This window comes from Salminus brasiliensis, chromosome 5, assembly GCF_030463535.1.
Source record: "Salminus brasiliensis chromosome 5, fSalBra1.hap2, whole genome shotgun sequence".
In the NCBI taxonomy this organism is placed as follows: Eukaryota; Metazoa; Chordata; class Actinopteri; order Characiformes; family Bryconidae; genus Salminus; species Salminus brasiliensis.
In genome coordinates, this window is record NC_132882.1 from 24,781,669 (window position 1) to 24,803,840 (window position 22,172).

At 39.8% G+C, this 22,172-nt stretch overlaps 2 protein-coding genes across 3 annotated transcripts; both read right to left on the minus strand.

The window, feature by feature from the left end:
- Positions 1-466: 466 nt before the first annotated feature.
- On the minus strand, positions 467-5,025 carry leng1 (leukocyte receptor cluster (LRC) member 1). 2 transcript variants are annotated; one of them, XM_072678873.1, is made up of 6 exons: positions 4,949-5,016; positions 4,420-4,557; positions 3,494-3,676; positions 2,774-2,971; positions 2,558-2,673; positions 467-1,172 (listed from the first exon to the last, which is right to left on the minus strand). In XM_072678873.1, exons 2-6 carry the CDS (start codon positions 4,549-4,551, stop codon positions 962-964), a joined length of 840 nt encoding a protein of 279 aa, XP_072534974.1. In that variant the 5' UTR covers positions 4,552-4,557; positions 4,949-5,016; the 3' UTR covers positions 467-961. The 2 variants fall into 2 exon arrangements, with proteins under 2 accessions (XP_072534974.1, XP_072534973.1); XM_072678872.1 differs by having other exon boundaries at positions 4,420-5,025.
- A 740-nt stretch (positions 5,026-5,765) lies between these two features.
- Positions 5,766-22,003, minus strand: tmc4 (transmembrane channel-like 4). Its single transcript, XM_072678875.1, has 16 exons — positions 21,889-22,003; positions 18,852-19,038; positions 17,958-18,106; positions 17,552-17,725; positions 14,466-14,551; positions 13,780-13,925; positions 12,173-12,320; positions 11,916-12,074; positions 10,989-11,143; positions 9,455-9,581; positions 8,739-8,836; positions 8,406-8,589; positions 8,080-8,210; positions 7,591-7,746; positions 7,365-7,443; positions 5,766-6,230 (listed from the first exon to the last, which is right to left on the minus strand). Exons 1-16 carry the CDS (start codon positions 21,923-21,925, stop codon positions 5,991-5,993), a joined length of 2,256 nt encoding a protein of 751 aa, XP_072534976.1. The 5' UTR covers positions 21,926-22,003; the 3' UTR covers positions 5,766-5,990.
- Positions 22,004-22,172: the final 169 nt, after the last annotated feature.

Here is a 22,172-nt window from a genome sequence, read left to right on the forward strand (position 1 = left end):
AAAGTTGTTCTAACGGTTTGACTTGAAATGATGCCAAATACACTATATGGGCAAAAGCATTGGGACACCTGCTCATTCATTGTTTCTAAAAAGAATTTATCCTGATTTTGTTGGTGCTACTGTCTCTACTGGGAAGGCTTTCTACTAGATTTTGGAGCACTGCTGGGGGTATTTGATCACATTCACTGACAAGAGCGTTCATGAGGTCACTCATCTTGAGTATTGGCACCATTATTCCACTGCTCCACAGCTTAATAGCTTTATACCCACTCCTGGCGTTAGGCATGGTGCCAATAGGTTCATGGTTATCTGAGAGTTAGTGTGTGCATTTGTTCATCTGTGTAAGCATGGGATGCAAGTTATAGTATATATATTCATTAGAAGGGGTATCCACAAACATTTGGTAGCGTATTTCATAGTTTCTTTATCTGCACAAAAAACAACACAAATAAGAAAGTCAATCGGATAGATTGGATAGATGTTATTTTTTCTTAAAACAGAAATACGAATGAACATTTATCACAAAAAAACAGAATTACTTTACACGAGTCATAGTAATCTACCAGTCACTGTGGTTAACACTGCTGATGTTTCTGTTCCAACAGTGCTTATGCTAATCATTTAAAAAAAAGTTCAGGTCATCTTTTCACACGCATCAAGACAGTGAGCCCACTGACAGTCTTAATTTCAGCTGTCCTGAATTCAGGTAGGTCAAATGCAATTTCACTATGGAGAGTAAAATATGACTCTTATTTGATTGACTGCACATTGCTTCAGGCTGATTCCTTCACAAAGACCAAGGCTCATCTCAGCATCTCAGATACTCAAGTGGTCTGCAGTTTAACAACAGATCTAACAGAGAGTACATTGAAAAATCAATGCATTTTTATGGAAACCATATTTTTATACTGTTTGCTTAGTCTGACTCACTGTGAACTGTATCTTCAGGAAACAGTGAAAGCTAGCAGAAGCCATAAGAGTCTCTGTCCCTTTTCTGCCTTTTCCGTGCTAGCTCGGGGAAATAGGCGTTGTTGTATGGTCTCTCCCTGTCTCCCATATTCTCTGCTTCTCTCTTTTTCCCTACTCCATTCCTCTGATCCAGCAGTGCCTGTGTTCGCTTCCTCTCTTCCAGTTCTCTCTGCAGACGTTCTGCACGCAGTTTTTCAACTGAGCTGTTGGGAGACAGAAGAGATTACATTTCATTACAGTGAATTCGACTGTACTTTTGAATGATTAAAAGCCAGATCCAGTGTTCTCAGATCAAACCTTTCTCCTGTTGCACAAAACCAAACCAACCAGGGAGGACAAGGCCTATCACCTGCCGTCCCCAGTCTGAAGCAACACCTTATAGAAGCAAGTTTCGAAGATAGCTATATTCCTATTTAAGCTTTAAGCAGTGTCGACCTACACACCTTCATGTTCATGTATTCTAACAGTCACATTTTGGCACTGTAAAAACCTTGTGTCTTCAAAACGGTAACTTTACATTAGAAGAAAAAGCCTTCTAACACTTAATGAAGGTCAACTTAAACAGATTTTATTGCAAGACATTTTGGACTATTTCTATTGGTCAAAAAGTGAAAAATAGAAACGGCAAAAACAGAGAAACAAGGTTTTTGTCTAACAGTGCCAAAATGTCTAATACTAAAAGGCCTCACTACACTCAATTGACAGTGCTAAGCTTGACTTCGCTCTCATGGTTATTTTTTATATTTCAATAAATATTTTGAAGCTTCTAGATTACAGAATAACGCTCAAAGTTCTTGCTTTGTAAAGAATTAACATCCCTGTGTGGTTTGTTGCTCCTCATCCCCTTGAAGTGATAGACTAGTTAACTAGACAAGGTTTGAGGCAAGTGTATGGTGACTTGGGCATGAGGTTTGCACAATGCTAAACTAGTGGCTATAAGCTTCCCTAACTAAGTGATATTAGCTTCAGAACTCCAGAGCAAAACCAAAGCAAGAAACCTGTGATGTAAAGCTAAAGTTTGAATTAAAGGGAAATGCCATCCCTCTGGTCAAGAATAAGTGACAAAAAACACCCCCTTGTAAAACTACCAACTCCCCGTTTCCATCCCCTTCGGATTAAGGTGATGTTAATCATTGCTGTCAGATAAAAACATTGTATCTCTAAAGCAGCAACTTTACAGAAAAAAAAAAAAACTAAATTCAGTGGAAGTCAAGGTTTTGTGTAAAGGACAACTGTGAGATTCACAAAGAGTGAAAAAGCCAGCAGTGCAACAGGGTTTCAGCACAAGCAAAAATATGTCTTCAAGCTAAAAAAAAAATGGTGCCCATGTAGAACTGCACACTTTTATTTCTCATTTTTAAAGCAGTGCAGTGTTTGGTTCTGTTAGGGTTGCCAAGATTTGTGTTTTTTTGTTGTTGTTTTTTAGCCAAATGTGGCACATTTGCAAACGCAGTGGTGGGAAAAAATAGAACGTTTTCTGACACACACCCACACTCGGAAATAGGGTTTCAACATGGTTTCAACAATCACAAGGTGACATTACATTAAATTAGCATAGGAGTGCTGTGTGTGCAAACAGAATGCTCACCTTTCTCCACTCCTCTTCTCCCCTCCATCTCTTTTCTCCTTTTTCTTGTGTTTTTTCACCTTTCTGTCTTTCACTGACAGGGCTTTTTTCATGTCCATAAGAGGGTCCAGCATTTCCTTTTAAAGAGACAGCACAAAAAAATGTTGCTTCAGAATACTTTACATACAGCAAAAAAAAAAAAACATTTCTGATGACCTGCAAAGTGATGTGGTGTACCTTTAACTTCCGGTCTTTTTTCTCTCTCTCCTCTTCAGTTATGCTCTTCCTTTTGTCCTTCTCCTTTCTGTCTATCTCCTTTCTGTCTTTCTCCTCCTCTTTCTCCTTTTCTCTCTGTTTCAGATACCACGGTGTGGCCTCCGTTCCAGGGGCAGGACCAAGAGACACCAACAGACCAATGGCACGCTCCTGTTTCTCCTGATAGACAGGCAAGAGATACAATGCAATAACAAATTTGGTGTTCAGCAAAACTGGAATTCTTTCCCCTGAAAGAACCACAGAAGGGTTCGTTTAAATGTTCTGAGAGTTTTTACAGAAATGGGTCTTTTTGAAGTAATTGGTGAAACAGAATCTCTCCTTAGCTATTTATAACCGCACTGAAGAGAACCAGATGTCCAATTTTGAGTCTCTCTCTCACATCCTAAACATGACTGTCACACCTGTCTTCTTTTGGAGACATGTTGTATAACATTTTAAACACCAGAACCAGAATAACAGACAATCTGTAAGGCAGTAGGAGTGGACTCTATTCCAAAGACATTCATGTAACTAAACATGGCTGTAGTTACTAATTATTGGGAGACTCTGACGTATTAGAAACCAATACTCTTCCCTTGGCTGTGATTTTACATTAGAGAAAACATAAGCCACAATATGAATTCACCACAAGTGTGCTTATACATGCAAAGACAGTGTTTTTACAGCATGCAGGCTTCATACCTTCTCTTCCTTCTTCTCTTTGAGATATTCTGAATTGCCCTTCTTTTCTGAAGACTCCTCCAGAGGAAACAAGTTGAGATGTTCAATCTCTCTAGAACCTCGGCTTTGCTCTTCTTCCTCTCTGTATCCTCCTCTCTGCTCGAGGGCTGTGCGAGACTTCTTCCTCAAAAACTCAGTTCGAGCCTGTGGAAAAAGCACAAGACATGAGCAAGAAAACCACGAGTCATCTCCTCGTCTCTCATTGTTTCTCATTTACAGAGATAAATTCACAACAGCTTTAAACTGTGAGGGTGAAGCTGTGGGCACACCAACACTTTATGGCATGTTGTTTGGGTGAGATACAATAATTATATTTATGGCATTCGGCTGACATTCTTATCCACAGCAAATAATCAGGTCACACAGGTAAGTGAACTCTCATGGCTGTAGCATGGTGGGGTTACCAGGCCAGAGAATCAACCCTTAGTCTGCCACATGGGAGGGCAGTGTTGTTGCCCACTATGCTACACCAATCACATTACATGATCTCTAAATTCCCTGCAGGACCGTCAGTGCTGGATTTAGGTACGAGAGACAGGGGCAGCCCAAGAAAATCTGAACTGTGATAGTTGCACGTCACGTCAATGATATCATGGTGTCACAGACAAATGAACTTTGCTGGAGTGGGCGCCCTGATTCTAATTTTAGCTAGCTAATATTAATGATGTGATTTAACCATGCTGCCATAAACCCTCTAACTAACAGTCTGGGGTTTCCTGGCAGAGGTGACCTACTGACCTACGACTACTGAAAGCAGTAAATGACACAGTTCTAGTGATTCTAGTTCTAGTGTAAAACTGAAGAAGCCAAAGATCACACACGTCTCGGCTGAACCTGCATTACTGACCTTGTCAACCACTAATACGATACTCGGTTGCCATGGTTACCTCTTGCTCCGCGCGCTCCGCTCTCCGTTGGATCTCGCGCTCCTCTTCTGCAGCGTGAGCCTCATCCCGCCGCACGCGCGCTATGTTGTCCTTGTTGCGCACATGCCAGCTCTTCTTGGGCAGGATGTTCATGTTTGCGTGTTTTTATAAGGAAATTAAAGAGAATTTCAATTTGAATTAATTAAAGAGACTATCTTTATACTTTACTGCGACCGTTAAATGTTTATTTTTTTATTTAATTTATTCCGTTCACGCCTAACTGGTTTACAAACGTCTAAATATGTTAATGACTTTCTGTTTGATATTTTACTGACTTTAATGGTTCACCGTTTCGCCTCAACGGAAGCTAGCTACCAAAACAAACCGGCTAAGCTAGCTAGCGCTAGCTAAGCTAACGTAGCTAGTGCTATCGTTCCCCTCTGGGCCGATTCGTTGTAGCTACGTGCCTCCTGTGTTTCACACACATTTCTCCAAAACGCTCCAGAAAAACGCGCCCGCGATTCAATTAAAGTGTTTTTTGAAAGAATATTACTAAACACAAATCTTCGTTAAGTCTTCACAACACAGCGCGCAGCTGAAGACGGCGACAGCCCGACGTAATGCCGAATGCGTCATCACGTAAATGACGTACGCTGCACTTACATGTGAAGATCACAGGAGGGCGCGGACGAGCAGGGCCCTCCAACCGGCGTCATGAAGACGTTTGGTTTTATTGAATCATGGTTGTGAGATTATTTTTAATATGCGGGTAAATCTTGGCTTAATTTTAAACGTATGTTATTCTTTTTATTCATGATCAAACTGTGAATAGATATTTGTGTTTGATTAAACTGTGTCAAATCTTAATAGGCATTTAAATAATTATAAATAACTATGAAGAACGAGAACTACTACTATCACGATTAGTATTGCCTACTAGTAGTATGTTTTCCACTTTTTGGTATAATTTGAATCTGGAGAAATGCTCCAAAATGACTTAATAACATAATAAATATAATAATAAAATATTTTGCACTTTGACTTTAAAAAGGTGTTTTTCTCTATTTGTGAGTTTTGGAGCAATTTGGGACATTTATTTTCCCCACCACCATTTCTTTTTTAATTTCATTCCTGTACACATTTTTATTTGACCTTATCTTTAGCAACAAAGGGGATCTACTACTAGTGTGAATATCCTCCTTACAGACTGCAGACTGGTTTCTTCATTTTCATATTAAAACAATATACATTCAGAACAGGACTGGTGACAACAACCCAAACCAGAACATGCCTTGAGTTCAAATAGAAACTGATCAGTGGGCGCAGAAAAAAAGAATGACACAAAGAAAGAATAGCTGCAACCACAGAACAGTTAATTTTGCATTTTACTCATTTGTTACATTAAATTACACAATGTTGTTTATCCGGCTGTTTCAGAGGTAAAGCAAATCAATCTTTATACCATGAGTCCTGAAAAGCTTTCAAACATACAGCTCAATGCTTTGAGTCCACATAGATGCAGTTTCCAAGCCTGAAAGAAAGACTGATGTGTCCGTGTGTGAAGTAGTCAGTTAATGAGTCTAAGCCCCGGGTCATCCTTCCCGGTAATGTGGGCTGTGATTCTCAAAGTCACCTGGGTAGAAAGCACTGGGTTCTGTCATCATTTCTTTGTCTGGTTCAAATGCAGGGTTGAGTTGTTCCCCCCAGGGTGGTGTTGTGTCCCACTGGGCTTGGCTTTTTCTCGGGAGCTGCTCTGGTTCCTGCTCTTCTTTTGGAAGTCGTGCGCTTAGCTCTTTGATCTGTTTGACCAGAAACTGTTTATCACGGCCCTCCTGTATGAATACAGATATATATACATATATATTTTCAGACTTATGTTCAGACTTTAGTGGTTGTATGCAGAAGCATTTGGTGAAGGTGGCACAGAGGTGGCAGGTTAGATGTCTAGGGTAAAACCATGAAAATGAAGTACATTGCTTTCCATGTCATAATGTATTTTGGAATGAGTATTGGAGTGATTGGAGATGCCCTCACCTATCCTTTTTGGATGTTCATATCTTTACATTTAATAAGTGTAATAATTGTAATAGTAAGTACAGGCATGCCTACATGTGCTTTCGTAGTCAACTATTTTCTGGAGTCACCTAGAAGAGGACATCTTGTGAGTTGTCTCTGTTCATTGTTGCCTTTGGCTTGCTCTGGAGTGGCTGTGGACATCAAAAGTCCAGCTGTGCTCTGAGCCTGTGAACCCTAGAGTTCTAGCTTTTCTGGGCCTTTGAACCCTAGAGTTCTAGCTTCTCTGGGCCTTTGAACCCTAGAGTTCTAGGGTTTCTGGGTCTGTGAAGCCAGATTTTTAGCCTTTCTGGGCATTTGCATTAACTGTAAATGCACAGACAGGAATTTTATTGCTCAGATTGTTTTACTTCTGACCATGAAGAGAAATTCTTTTGTATTATCGTACCTTTATAGTTTCTCATGTCTGAGTATATCTGTTCCTATTTTTTCTTTTTCCTAATTATTGTTTGCCCTTTTTTCCTTTCTTTGGGGTGTTTTTAATGCTAATGCTAATGATATGATTTTTCTCAGTAAATTTTAATACCTTTTTAAACTTTTAATGTTTACACTCATGGTCATCTTTTTACTTTTGGGATTTTACCAGTTATTCATTAGGACTGGGAGCTTTCACAAAGTTTCAAGTTTTAACTTTGTCATGATGTGGTAAATTACCCAACAATACAAACTCACAATACAAAAAAAATGGTTGGGCCAGCTCCTCTAGTTGTATTAGCTCTGAAGTCACAATGTTGTCTGACTGAAATCTGAACTACTGGATCTACTGACCTCGATCTTTTGTACCTCGATCATTTCTGCTGACACTGAAAGCTCCCTTGGTAAAGATTGTATGGCTAATAAACTGTAAGCCTAATTTAAGGATAAAAGAGTAAAGTATAGGCTGTGTGTCTCACCATTTTATGTTGATTCCTTAGCAGTGCTACAGTTTTCCCATAAACGGAGGCGAGTGCAGCCACATAACACAGAAACACACTGAAGAAGTACAAAACACATCGTCCATCATTTTAACTCACACTGGGTCACATGAATGAAAGATGGCTTAAGTAGGCTGAATTAGACTGGAAAGTTAACACATGTCATACATCAACTGGGAATTAAATGTAGGATGAGGGCACTGACCAGGAGGAAATTAAGAGTGGGATGGAGAAGGTCTGAGAGCCGATGTAGAGTAGAAACTCCTGAGTGGTGTTGGAAAGCGAGTGGAAGGATCCGGGAACGACACTCCACATGGTGGAGGAAAAGCGGAATGGACCACATCCGAAAGAGGGGTGAATGCTGGAGAAAGGAAACACGATGATGATGAAGAACAACAAATATTATTATTATTTATTATTATTACTACTATTTTTTACAACAGTACACTCTCAAAAGTAATAATACTAATACTTATTATTATTACTAATACTAATAATAGAATAATGCTATCGGGTTAAACATACTTGTGTCTCTTAACTAGACACATACATGTATGTAGTTAAACGATGTGTTGTTAATATGTGTGTTTTGAGTCTATGACTCAAATACTACTTCTACTACTACTATTAATAATAATAATAATAATAATAATAATAATAATAATAATAATAATAATAATGCTACTACACTCACGTGGCCACACTGTAAACCAGCACCACACTGGAAAGCCCCCAGCCAAACAACAGTACCAGAAAGAAGAAGAAGTTGGAGCTGGTGGAGCGGAAGGTTCTGAGAGCTGGACGACAGTTCTGGAACAGAGTGACCTGAGACGAAGAGATCACACATACACAAATTTGTATGAATATATTAGCGAGGACCACCTACACTTAATACTCTTATATAACCCTAAGGTGTGGTGTGGTTTCTATGCTCTGTGGACTCTGAAGAAGACTTACATAAACAAAAAAATGACAACAACAGTAAAGATGATGAAGAAAATGAAGAAAAGGATGTCACACCTTTTTGCAGTAGAAGAAGATGATAAATTTGACGGTGTTGATGAGGGGCAGTAGAGGGCAGAAGAGGGCGCCTGTCCAAACCACTGTCTGACTGTACACCAGAGCCAGAACATTCGGAGGCACCAGAAACTCCTGCCGGCCCAGCCACTGCGCCAGCTTACATGACGAGTGGTCCACAATGATTCTGAAACACCCAAACAGAGGTCTCACAAAGACGTCTAAACCTTTAACACACACAAGCACACAACAGTCAGGCCAGTTGAGCATATTGAATTGAACTGAATTGAGCTGAATTGAGATTAATTGAACTGAATTGAACTGAATTGGCCAGACCTTCGTGGAAACTCCACAAAAACAAGCATGGCGATGGCGATTAAGAAGTCAAAGAGTGTCAGTTTGTACATCTCCTGACCCACACGTGTCTCCCAGCACTGCGAGAGTGAATGAGATGGAAAAAGCATCAACAAACCTACACATCTATAACCAGTGAAGCACCAAAACACAAATCAGGGGTGTGTAAATCCAGACTATCAGACAATATTGTGTCTTCAGTAATCTCATCATCTGTCTTTGCATTTGGGGATTCCCTTTCAAATGACACATTTTGCAGATGTAAATAAAGTGTAAATAAGTAAACAAATCCTCCACAGGAAAGAAACTTAAATATGACATTTTTCTGCACTTTTTAGAGCATTATTTTATTAAATTATATACATAATATTATATATATAATTTTATAAATTCAATAAAATTATATTAAGTTAACATAGGGGAAGAAAAAAAAACTATGTATTTACTTTATCGTTGCTTTTAAACACACACACACACACACACACACACACACACACACACACACACACTACATTTAATGTGTTTTGTTCTTTTTGCAATATGGTACACCTTAAAAATCAGGAATACCCAAATCAGGGGTGCCCAAACTTTTGCATAAATATTTTTTTATTCTCAACATCTACAATATCGTGTGAAAAGTGGAATTTTGTAATAGTGATTTGTCTTATGCTGAGCGATGTTAGTGTGCTGGGGTTTACCTGATACTGTGTGTGGTTGTAACTGCATGTCTTGCAGTCCTCAGTGGAGACATCTCCCCCACAGGTGATCTGATTCCACAGAGTGTACAGCAGCACACCCAAACTCACTAAACGCAGAAACACTGCCCTACAGAGAGCGAGAGAGCGAGAGGTAGACAGTGGTCAGCAGAGGCAGCCATGCGCGCAGCACAGTGATAAACAGTGCTCACATACGCCTATGCTTTGCTGAAGGCCATCTGATGACAGAAACGACGCAGGCGGCAGACAAAAGATCTAGAGCTCTCATCCTGTTCCGACCAAGGCCGAGCAATTAGCCACACAGCAGTACCTCTCCAACACTGATGACCCACAGACTAATATCTCTGTACTGTGTTTGTTACTGCATTACATGGTTACTAAACATAAGAGACTACCATCAATCACTCATTCGTAAAATGAGATTCTAACTGTGAGTGATTAAAAAACAAAACCTTAGAAACACTGGATACATCAGTCCTACATAATCTTTTAGCACATGATGTTGAGACCACAAATGAATGACCTTGGTCTTGTTGTAGTCTATTTATCTGAAGTAAAGAGAGAGCTTGGAAATTTACTCGAGACCAGTCGAGTGCAAGGCCTTCTTTGTTTTCAGTGAGATCACAGCTGTGTAAGGTGAAGCACCAGAAGCAAAACCTGAATCAGCTCTGCATCACATGCATCCCGTTAAGCAAAGTTTAACTATGTTAGCCTAATGCAAAGCTATAAGCCTGTCGTTTTTTTAAAGCAGCAATATGCTAAAATTGGTATTTCTTGTCCCTGGCCCCAGTACAGTCTTAATAACCCACCTTACACATACATTTCTGGACAAGCTGAGAGATACAGAACCGTCACCAAACGTAAAAGAGAAAGAATGTGGACTGACACAGTATACTAATATTACTGGATTCTACATAAATATGACTCGTAATATGACTACTATGAGTTACGCAGCTCTTGTGAGTGTTGTTGTGTCCACTTCACCTGAGTTACGCGATGCAGTTAGCAGCATGCTGAGCTTGGAGTACCAGAGGAATAAAGTCAGAGGAGCATCAGCATGATTTTGAAGCTGTTGTTTGAATGTAAAATTGCTACATAATGCTGCTTTAAATGCTTTTCTAATATTTCAGTTATAGATTTTCTGTTATAAATCTATTATTATGATATGATTTTTTATTATAATGTTGAATAAATGTAACATGACCTACAATCAAATTTCACATTTTTTTTTCGCATAATCTCTCAGTCGTGACTTTAACACACACATATCTAAAAACCCACATACACGCATCACTGTGTCAGAGTCGCTGGTGTGTTCAGAGTGATCCACTACTCAAATAGTCTGGAACTGTACAGCTATACAGATGTTGGGCCAAATGAAGTGGTCAGTATGTGGAAGTACAAGTTATGAAATTGTCATAAAGTGGAGGATGAATGGCAAATCTCTAAATGATCTCATTTGTCCTGTGCTGTGTGTGGTGTGGTCAGTGTAAGTGGTTTTGAGGGAAGATCTCACCGAAGCAGTGCTAGGATAACCGTAGTACTGGGAGCATATTTCTCCAAAAGGGCGACCTTGTCACACAGCAAAGGCACCACAAAGTTACTTGTTGTTATGACAATGGAGGGCAGGTACTCAAGCAGCAGCCCCACAAAACCTTCTTGTTGCTGAGACTGAAAAAGAGAACGAGAGACAGGGAAAATACTACAGGTCTGAAATTGAATTAATGTATTGTGATGTACTAATGTGAAGATAGCTTAACCTGCTCAGTTTTGGAAGGTTTTTTAAGTATATTATATAATATGCATACCTAATAGCATAAACATTTTTTGGTCAATTGTTTTCTTGGGAGATTTGTAAACAAAGTTTGGTGTATGGGTTTATTGTTTTTATTTCACTGCCATGTCACAGATGTGCATTTAGGTTTTTCTTTTTAATCATTCTGAATCCTACCAAATAATAACTGGATTAAACTGAATTAAAGCAACATTATGTGACTTCAAAATCATGTTATTGCTCCATTGATATGTATTAAGGAGAGTAGTGCCTCTATCATGCTACTTGCACTATGCACTATGTAACTCTGCAGGCAGGAAAACACCCATGAGAATTACGTAAAAATGCGAAACCAAATTAGTGTAAAATCCAGTAATATTGCTTACCTCTAGTCCACATGCTTCTGTCACTTTCAGTGACAGTTCTGTAAATCTCAGCTTGTTCAGAAATGCATGTAAAACATGTGTGTTTTAGGGGTGGCCTAAACATGAATTACACTTCCCAACTGTAGGAAGGCAAGGAGCAAGAAATGCAGATTTTTGCATAATGCTGCTTTAAACCACAGTGAAACAATAAGGTTAATGATTTGGTGTAAATGTGACTGTTCTGGCTGACAGTAAGCAGCATCTCTGGCTGGTTTGACTATGCGGGTGTGTAGGTGCTGCTCACCTGGCTGAACTGTGTTGCGTAAGCAATGCCCATGAAAGCCCCAATGATCATGGCCAGAACGAGGATGTGTAGAAAAATGCGGAGTGAGTACAGACCCACTGTCTGAGTCAGAGTCAGAGAGGCAGCCATCTTTTTAATCCTCTCCTCCTCCAAGTCCACCTGCGGCAGAGAGGCGTGTAAATACATACACTATTCATCAGTCCAGACTGACCCAACTCTTAATAACCCAACTCATCTGCTCAGTTCCCTCCTCTCACCTGTAACTGGTAGCGCATGTTGTTCTGTTTCAGCATGGTGGCGCGCTCTCCCTGGAGGCCATAATCCCATCCCGTGAAAACTAATGCACTGTAGCCACCTGCAGCCGTTCCACCTGCTGCCACCATAACCCGGGTCATGCTGCCCATCCTATAGAACAATCAGTGCAACCTTCATAAAAAAAACTTTAAGGAAACCTTTAAAACCTTTCTTAACATACACAAATGCACTAATTACATATAACCAGTATCTTACCATTTATAACAATGCAAAGACCATGTTAATCAGGCAAAGAAGTATTTAACATAGATGATACAGTCTTTAATGCTATTTATGCATTAAAATGGTTGTTTGTCACGGTTCTACATTCCTAAAAAGGGTTCTTTAAGAATTGTTGATATCATGATATCAAAGAACACTTGTTTTTTAAAGCATCCATATAAGTCTCTATATATCACCAATTTCCATTTTCATTAAGAAAGTATTATATAGAATCTTTTTCCTTTTTCTTTTATCCGATACTTTTAAGTGATTTACTCAATCCAGTCTCTTACCATCTCACCATAATGGGATCTACATAATACTACAAATTATTTGCCTCATAATGATAATGAAACCCTTTTGGTGCAATACAGAACCATCTACAAAATTATATCCATCAAGGCAAAGAACTATTTTAGCATCCAAATGGTTCTACACTCTGAAGACCTTGGATCTTAAAATAGTTCTTTGCATTGACAGAAACCTTTTGTAAGTGGTCCTACAAAGAACCTTTAAAATAATGGCTCTATATCTAACCAAAAGAGTCCCACAACCGTTAAGAGTCAAAGAATCCACTTTCAGTACCATATACAAAGTTTTTGTTTATTGTACCAGGAACAAAAGCCAGGTCACACTGTCCGTCCAATAGACAAATCAAAGCCAATATAAGAGTCCATCATCGGAGTCCAGACCTTCCTTCTTCATGCTTATATCTAATTTCTAATTATCTAATCATATTATTATAATAATTGTAGTAACTACTGCATAATAAACCTTAAAGCAGCACTATGCAATAAATGTCATTTCTTGCTCTGGGCCTCTCCCTACAGAAATAGAATTCATGATTTGATTGATGAGCTGGGAGATATAGCACTGTCACTAAAAGTAAAAGAATCACGTGGACTGAAGCAGTACAGAAATTTTACAGTATTTTACATGAAAATGATTTGGGTTTCACAGTATTACACAGTTCTCATGAGTGTTGTCTTACTGGCTTTCCACAGTTAGGTAAAAGTGTAGCATTTTAAGGTAAAAATGCTACATGACATTGCTTTAAGATTAATAACTGAAGAATACACACATGGTACATGGTAGCACATAGTCTACTGGACCATTGGCTCATTGTTCAATTATTAATCTTACAACCTATCAGTAACTGTAGTTGAGAGTGAGGAAGAGAAATCTGGACCTGATGATGGGTTCTTAGACTTGGTTGTTTAATTTATAACTACTTGCAATGTTTGTCATGCTCTTCTACTCCAGTCAGTGCAGAACTGTAGGCAGCCAAGGTGCACCTGGCACTGAAACAATGCGGTTGAAAAGAAGGTGGTGAGAGCATCTTACTGACCGAACGATGATGCAGGCGAGGCAGAAGAGGAAGTAGAAGGCGGCGGTCAGCAGGTAGGCGAGGGGGACGTTGTAGGAGAAGCCGCTGCTTATGACCAGTGTGTTGTTATAGAAACCGTAAAACATGTAAGAATATTCCATGAAGCCCTGGCAAAGTGAGAGAGAAGTGAATCACAGCACTTGCTTTGCAAGCACATCATCTCTAGCACCCTAAAGAGCCCATAGGTGGGTCCACACTCCAATTTCTCACTTATAGAACTTATGCATTAGTAGCATTAATGGTTACTGAACAAAAGGTCTTAAGATAAATTTTAAAGGCTTAAGGGATTAACTATTATAAAAGCACAAGAGAGACCACAAGGTCATATTACGAGAGCAGGCCATTGTGTGCACATGTAATTGCACACCACCTCTACAAATACACATCATCTGCATCCTTAACTACATCATTGCATGCACCTCATTATTTACCTCAATTTGACATTCAATGAGCTGTTTGCACACTCTCCAATCTACTGCACTCTAATGAGGACTGTCTGTTTGCACTGTGCACTGTTTAACATCTCAGTATTACCCCCTCGTTTCCAGTGTTTGCAATGATCTGTGATCAGCTGAGTGCCATTTGTGAATGCAAAGATTGGAGCGAAACTGGGGATCTGAGGGGTGTGTGTGCTTGTGTGTTTTTACCGTTCCTGAAAGCAAGTCCAGGAAGTAGGTGTAGAAAGCGGTAAGAGCTTTAGGACTGTGGTCATACAGTAGACACGTGTCCACACCTGCCACAATAAAAAAAGTGCAAGGGAAGCAAATGCAAAACACAAAAATATGGTCATTACTTTCTTTTCTACTGATACTTGCACACTCAACCCACCCAAAAATCACTTCTTTTTTAAAAATCACAGTGTTTCCTTTTATGTAGGTTACTTAACAGATGCATGCGACATTGTGTTGTTACACTTAAAGTTGTCAGATCTACTTATTGGGACAGTGCAGTAAAACTCAACATGTAGCACCTTGGGATCCTCTATTTACATAATGTATTACTTGTTTATTTTACCCTCGTCGTGTTGACACCAGACCTCCCTTCTCATATGTGTGGTTACTTCTATGGTTAACTGTGTATCTTCACTGTTGTTGGCTGTAACAGTGTTACGCAGTGTAACAGAGTTATTACATGCTCTGTGGCTGCATGTTAGCTCAGCAGCTCTACGCTCAACCTGAAACTTGCTGCTTCTTCCACTTTTATTATGTTGACTGTTATTTGACGCATAACAATAATGGAACCCTTTTTGGTGCTATATAGATCCATCTTCAGGATTTTCACCATTGCGAAGAACTATTTAAAGATCCAAATGGTTCCCTGCCATGGTTCTTCACACTTAAAAATGATTCTGTAGATTATTTAGGAAAGGCAAGATAACCATGCATGAAACCAAATAAACCCTTTGGATGCTTAAATGGTTCTTTGCACTGATGGAAATCCTATGGATGGATCTATATAGCACCAAAAAGGTTTCATTATTGTTATGCGTCAAATAATTCTTTTGCTGTACTATAGAGAAACATGATTTTTGTGAAGAATGTAAAATACTGGGTTGGGTTATATACTCAAGTAATGGCCTGGTGTTGTATGCATTACTCCAACAGTCAACATAATGAAATCGGAAGAAGCAGCACAAGTTTCAGGTTGAACGTAGAGCTGCTGAGCTAACATGCAGCTACAAGGCATGTAATACCTCTGTTACACTGCGTAACACTGTTACAGCTAACAACAGTGAAGATACACAGTTAACCATAGAAGTGAACACACATATAAGAAGGTAGGTCTGGTGTCAACATGGCGAGGGTAACGTTTTTTTTTTTTTTTTAGATGGACCCCTTTAAAATGATTCAGTTCTAAAGAGAACCTTTGTCCTTGTGTATAGAATCATTGCATATACTAGGAAGATTTTGGAAGCGAATCACTTAAAAATTCAAGTTCAATATATCTATTATTTTGAGTGAAAAAAAAGAACCCAGGTTTTTTATATAGACCGAAGTTGTGTCGCCATTAGTGATTGTGTTTTATGTGAAGGTAACAAATGTCTACATGTTTCCATTTCATTGAATGGACATGTGTGCCATAATGAAATTTACTCCTTAACAGCCTGGAAAACACCAGTGGACCCAGACTTCCATTCCTCTCTCCAATAACTAAATCGGTAACAGCCAATTTGCATTGCTTTCCATGTAATTACTGAATACCAAGCCTTATGACGTAATAAACCTGGAAATGTTAAGGCCATGAATTCATTAAATTGACTTTTCCAGAATCATAACCAGTGACACATACAGGGATCAAAAGTCAAACAGGTTGATCAAAGACATGGAAAAAGGGGGGCAACTAGAAGACAATCAAAGATATAACTACAAAGAAAATTAATCAGACTAGCAAATAAACCAGGATCAAGACAAAGAAATAACATTACTAAAAAGCAACACAGCACAGAACAGAACCTTCCAGAGTAAAAGGCACAACAAAGAGGTAGACACACTATGATCAGTTGCACCTATGCACTTCAACACACTGACACAATCTAAATGCTTGTAAAAACAACAGATCCCATTAGAACAGGTAAACATGAATACAGTTAAAAGTGACAAAAAAAATTCTCATCAAGGAAGCAGCTGATATCATGTGAACTAGTCTGAAAAACAAAGCTCGGTGCAAATTTCTCCTGGATGTCCCCAGTTCTGAGAACAGGAGTAAGTGCAAGACACATGCTCAGATCTGAACTGTAAGAATCTGCTGTAACTATATAAGTGTACACATTTCTATTATTCAGAATTCAACCATTGCATCCCTGTTACTTTGCATAATATTGTATAATGATGCCTACTCCAACATTCCCTGTGCAGCACTACAATTGATGATTTATTCATCTGGATTTGGCTCAAGGTTCTGTTTCCTGCTGGTTTCATCGTCCATTTCGTTTGCTGTGCTGGGAAACCAGTACACAAAAGCTGTACTTCCTCATAGTTGTGTCTATCAAGACCTTATTTTCATATATTAAGCTTTTGCTTCAGATCACATTTCAGATCAGCAGAGGAAGGAGGAAATCATGACTGGGGCAGCCCCTCTGCTTAACATTAACATGTTTATCATTAACCCTCATCAACCTGAAGCATTTCAGGGTCTAAATGTATAATTTAAATGGATTCTTTAAAAAAAAGTGGCTTCAGGAGAATATATACAGTTATAGCTCTAATTTAAGAAGGTTAACTAAAATAGTGGATTAACCCTTCAGGAAATACAGACATTTTTTTGCAGTTCCTCGCCGGCTCAAAGGTAATTGGACTAACATAAATATAAAGAGTATATCTGATACTTGGATACAAACCATTTATTGATTGCCTGAAGTCTGGAACCCATGGACATCACCAAATAATCATCAAATTATGCTTTGGGATATTATCCACCTGTATTGTGGGGGGTTGTCCTAGAAGAAAATGTATTTCTATACTCTTCAGAATTCATCTTACTGATCAGCAATCACCACCAGTAGTACTCACCAGAGTACCACCAGTTACCCATTGGCAGCCATGCATCCATGAAATGAATAGTGCCTCCACCATGTTTAACAGATAATGTGTTACTGCTTTATATGGAAACCCCCTCTTTTCCTTCTACTTATCCCAATTAGTCCATGCTTTCTCTTACTCCAAAGCAGGCATGATTCTGTAAAATGTATTCTAGCTGTCTAATCTAGCTTTTTTGTTCTTGAGTGATCTCTTACCTGTCAGGTTGACGGAGGGCAGGAGGTCTATGCTGCTGGAGTCATTGGAGGTGACATGAAAGACGATGCTCGGGATGATCACAAACCCAGCCATCAGCAGGAAGGACAGGAAATTGAGAATAACGAGAAATCTCAGGAACAGGAAGTAAGACTGGACACCTCCACCAAAGTGCCCTGCCCAAATAAACAGTAACACAAGGGTCAGCCTGTTCTTGGATCTCACTCTGTGGCCTTCAGCTCATCTGACACATTCCTCCTACTGTAGCATGATTGATTTTACTCATGAAGGTCTACATGATGATCTGATTTGAATAAGCTGTGTAAGCGCAGGGGTAACTGTATGGGGTCAGAATCACTGAGCTGAACAGATTATGGCTCTCATTTTAGAGTATGTCTTTATCTTCACCTCCAATCTTGTGTGTTGTTTTCCTCCAGAGTGCTACCTTAGCCAGCACGTCCTTGGCATCCTCACGAAAGCGGTGGAATGCTTTGGCCTGATGGATACGCCATGAGCCCCAAGAGGTCACGACTGGCACTCTCATCTGTTGCACCTGCCTGAGAGAGAGAGAAAGAGAGACGGGGAGAAAGCATAAAATAATAATACCCTGTCACTGCAGTGGTAACATAAAGTAACATTATTTAGGCAACGAAATTGTACCATTATGATGTTTTCAACACAATGATAATGATAATGCCTGTGTAGTAGGGTTGGAAAACTGTATGTATCTTGGCATGGTTGAATAACAAAGATATTTGGTACTTGGTAGTGACATAACTTGAACCTCAAACACTCTTGAGAAATACAGGAATATGGGTCGCTACTCAAACCAGGCTTTGTGAATACAACATTTCCTGTGCCAGTGTCTGCAAAAAGGCAACTCAAACTTTGCAAGTGAAGAAGTTAAAGCCATATAGGCGAGATGGCTAGAATCTCTTCAGCTAGCTAACTGCACAGGATACTTAGAGGACAGCATCACAATCTGGTAAGATCAAAAAATAATTGCAGTATTTTTGTTATAGTGCTAAAAACAAAGCTATTCTACGCTACATAGTTCCTCTAAGCAGCTGTGGTGATGCAAAACAGCCAATAAAAGCTCAGTATAGAGCCCACTATAAAAGGAAAATCAGCATGTTTCATTCTAAGCCAAAATAACAGGGTTGTAAATAGGCATGTAAAACCACATCTTGGCATTTTTCACCCCAAAACTTACCTTCAATAACTACTGTGAATTATCCCGCAACTACTATGAAACTAAGGTACATTCTGCAGTTAAAGTTCTTTTCAAATATGTCTATGTACCATATAGCTCTCTTTAGGCCCATGTGTAGCGGTAGCTCTCTAAGGTTCTGGGGCTGATGTGAATCTCCATCATCGCTCTCATCAGGATGCGAGCTCCAGTCAAACTGCACTGCATTTCCATTCTCCGGTGGGCCAGAAGGGCCCCGGTGCCTCAGTGAAGACTGGGGGCTGTAGTGATATTCAAAGCCTCAAGAAATGAACAGAGCAGGCTTATGTTATTAACTTCAGATTGATACATTAGAGAAGCATACACTGACACACATGTAAAGAAATATACCTGCAATGGTTTTGTCAAAATTGAATAGCTTTTTCACTGATAGTTATGAAATATTCTGTAGAGCATCTCCAAAAAATTAGGCAGGTCTTGTGGGGCATTCCTGGTATGCAGTGGTCAGTACCTACCAAAACTGAATGCATTTTGAATGAGACACAATACAGGTTGCCTTATAGAAAAGGTATAATTAAGACTTGCTGTCTCTAACTTTAATGGACATACGTAAGCAGGGTTAGATGCTTTAAGTGAGCGCTTCTTTCCAGCATGTGACTATATTATATATAAGATATTGAGTGCTCTAAGAAAAGGCCAGGCTTGGCATAAGAGATTATATTAATTGCTAGCATGGAACTGTTGAAGTTTCACAAGGTAAAATGAAGGTTGTGTGAATTCGAGGGAACAGTGATGGTGTTGTGTAACATCCTTCCCTGCAGAGACTACAGTTAGTGCTGCAGCACTATAAATAAATCTGACCCACTTCTCTAACTGAGCTGTGCTGATAGGACACCGTCCTACGGTCTCTCTTCCATTACACCAGTGTCTTTCATAAGATTCAGTAGAGGCATCAAACCCAGCAGATGTGTACATCTGTACTACAAGGATCCTGAACCTGCATTTCCGTGTCCTCGCTGCCCACACAACTGGCCACTTTCCACCCAATAGATCCTTTAGTTACTAGAACTTCAGTTACCCACTATAGAGGTGTACTATTTATTCCTGTCATTTCAAAAAGAAAGAACTGCCTGTAGAGCTCAGAGACAGGATTGTGCGGAGGCACAGCTCTGGAGAAGGCTACAAAAATAATCTATTGCACTGAAAGTTCCCATGAGCACAGTGGCACAGACGTTTGGAACAACCAGGACTCTTCCTAGAGCTGGCCGCCCCACTAAACTAAGTAATCAGGGGAGAATTGCCTTGGTAGGAGAGGTGACCAAGAACTCACTCTGGCAGAGCTCCAAATATTCTGTGTGCAGATGGGAGAAACGTTCAGAAGGTCAACCATCATTGCTGCACTGCACCAATCTGGGCTTTACAGCAGAGTGGCCAGACAGAAGCCTCTCCTCAGTAAAAGACACATGAAAGCATGTCTGGAGTTTACAAAAAAGCACATACATGACTGTCAGGATTCTCTCAGCAGGATTCTCTGGTCTGATGAAACCAAGATTGAACCTTTTGGCCTCAATTCTAAGTGTCATGTCTGGAAGAAAACCAGGTACTGCTTATAACCTGCCCAATACCATGCCTACAGTAAAGCATGGGGGTGGCAGCATCATGCTGTGGCTTTTCTTTCCAGCAGCTGGGACAGGGAGACTGGTCAGGGTTAAGGGAAAGCTGAATGGAGCAAAGTACAGAGATATTCTTAATGAAAACCAGACTGAGACGAAAATTCACATTCCAAGACAGGACAACATAGGAGAGGCTTAGGGACAACTCTGTGAATGTCTTTGAGTGGCCCAGCAAGAGCCCTGACTTGAACCCAATGGAACATCTTTGGAGAGACCTGCAAATAACTGTCCACTGAATCCCCACATCAAATCTGACAGAGCTTAAGAGGATCTGCAGAGAAGAATGGCAGAAAATCCCCAAATCCAGGTGCCAACACTGTGGCATCATACCCAAGAAGACAGGAGGCTGTAATCACTGGCTTCAACTAAGGTGCTTTAACTAAGTACTGAGAGAAGGGTCTAAATATGCCTTATGCAATATTTGATTTTTTACTTTCCAATACATTTGCAAACATGTCTAAAATGCTGTTTAGTCTTTGTTAAGACTTTCAGAATATAACCACCACACAGACTACAAGTGATGGTCAGCAGGCAATGCTCCCCAATGCTCACAGCATTCAAAAGCTGACAGTTGGCTTGGTGTGTCAGGGGTCTACAAGTTTTATGCAGTCCTGCAGAAGTCCTGCAAAACTGTCCTGTTTTGATCCAACAGTAACAGAATACAGACTGTAGCCCACCTGTTATCATTTAGAGAGTATCAGTAACAACTAATCATTTGTTAACCAGATTTATTTCTGTAGTTAATCATTCTCAACACGGCAGTGACACCCACATGGTGGTGGTACCATTGCGTGAGAGTGGCTTAGAGGGGTCCATCACTCACAAATAAGTACTTTCCAGTTAAGAGTGATTCTGTGGTCAAACACTAGACAATTAAACATTCAACAACAAAGGTGCTATAAAGGGAATTTTGAGCCATTGGTTTCATAAAACAGTATGAAACAGCCTTATTCAGAATTTCGTCCCTCTAAAACCCATATATTTGGCTTTTCTTATTTAGGATTTGTTTAATTTACAAGGACAAATGGGTTCATCATTTTAAGAGCAGAGATGTGAACAATTCTGTGGTTTAAAAACACTTCATGAATCTGGAATACACTTTTTGTTTGGATAAAAAACACAAATAAAGATTAATTAATATTCTTAGTAAGATAAATGAGGCCCTATGTTAATGGAGGTCATATGTTCATAATAGAGAAAGAACCAATTTTACATAAACATCTTTAAACCTTTAAAATATCCTATAAGATATCTCTTTTACAAACATGGCTCTTTATGTAACCAATAATTGTCTTTCTATGAAATCGCTCAAAGAACAGCCCAGCCCAGTCCCTAACATTACACCAGCAAGGTGGATTACAAGTCAGGGCTTTCCAATAACGTGGATAAACAAATGTCTCATTACTGACAAGCTCTCACACCTGAGCAGTTTACCTGAGCATCCCTACGCCTCCCAGTCTCCCACCTGAGCACTTACCTGAGGCTTGTGAGTCGCCAAACTCCCTCAACTCCATCTCGAACGCTGCCCGGTCTCCACCAGTCCCTCAAACAACAGGTGAGGCACGACACATCATCAGCCGTCACAGCTCTTCTAACCTGCTGCCCAGCTGACAGTAGCAGTGGGTCAGAAGTGCGTGTGTGTCCAGGAATCTCTCATGCCTGGACTTTGAGCTCGAGGTACAAACGCACCTTGAGGACACTTCCTCGTTGCAGAACCTGTCAAACGTCTATTGTGAGTCCAGGGTTCTCTGTTTACAGAGA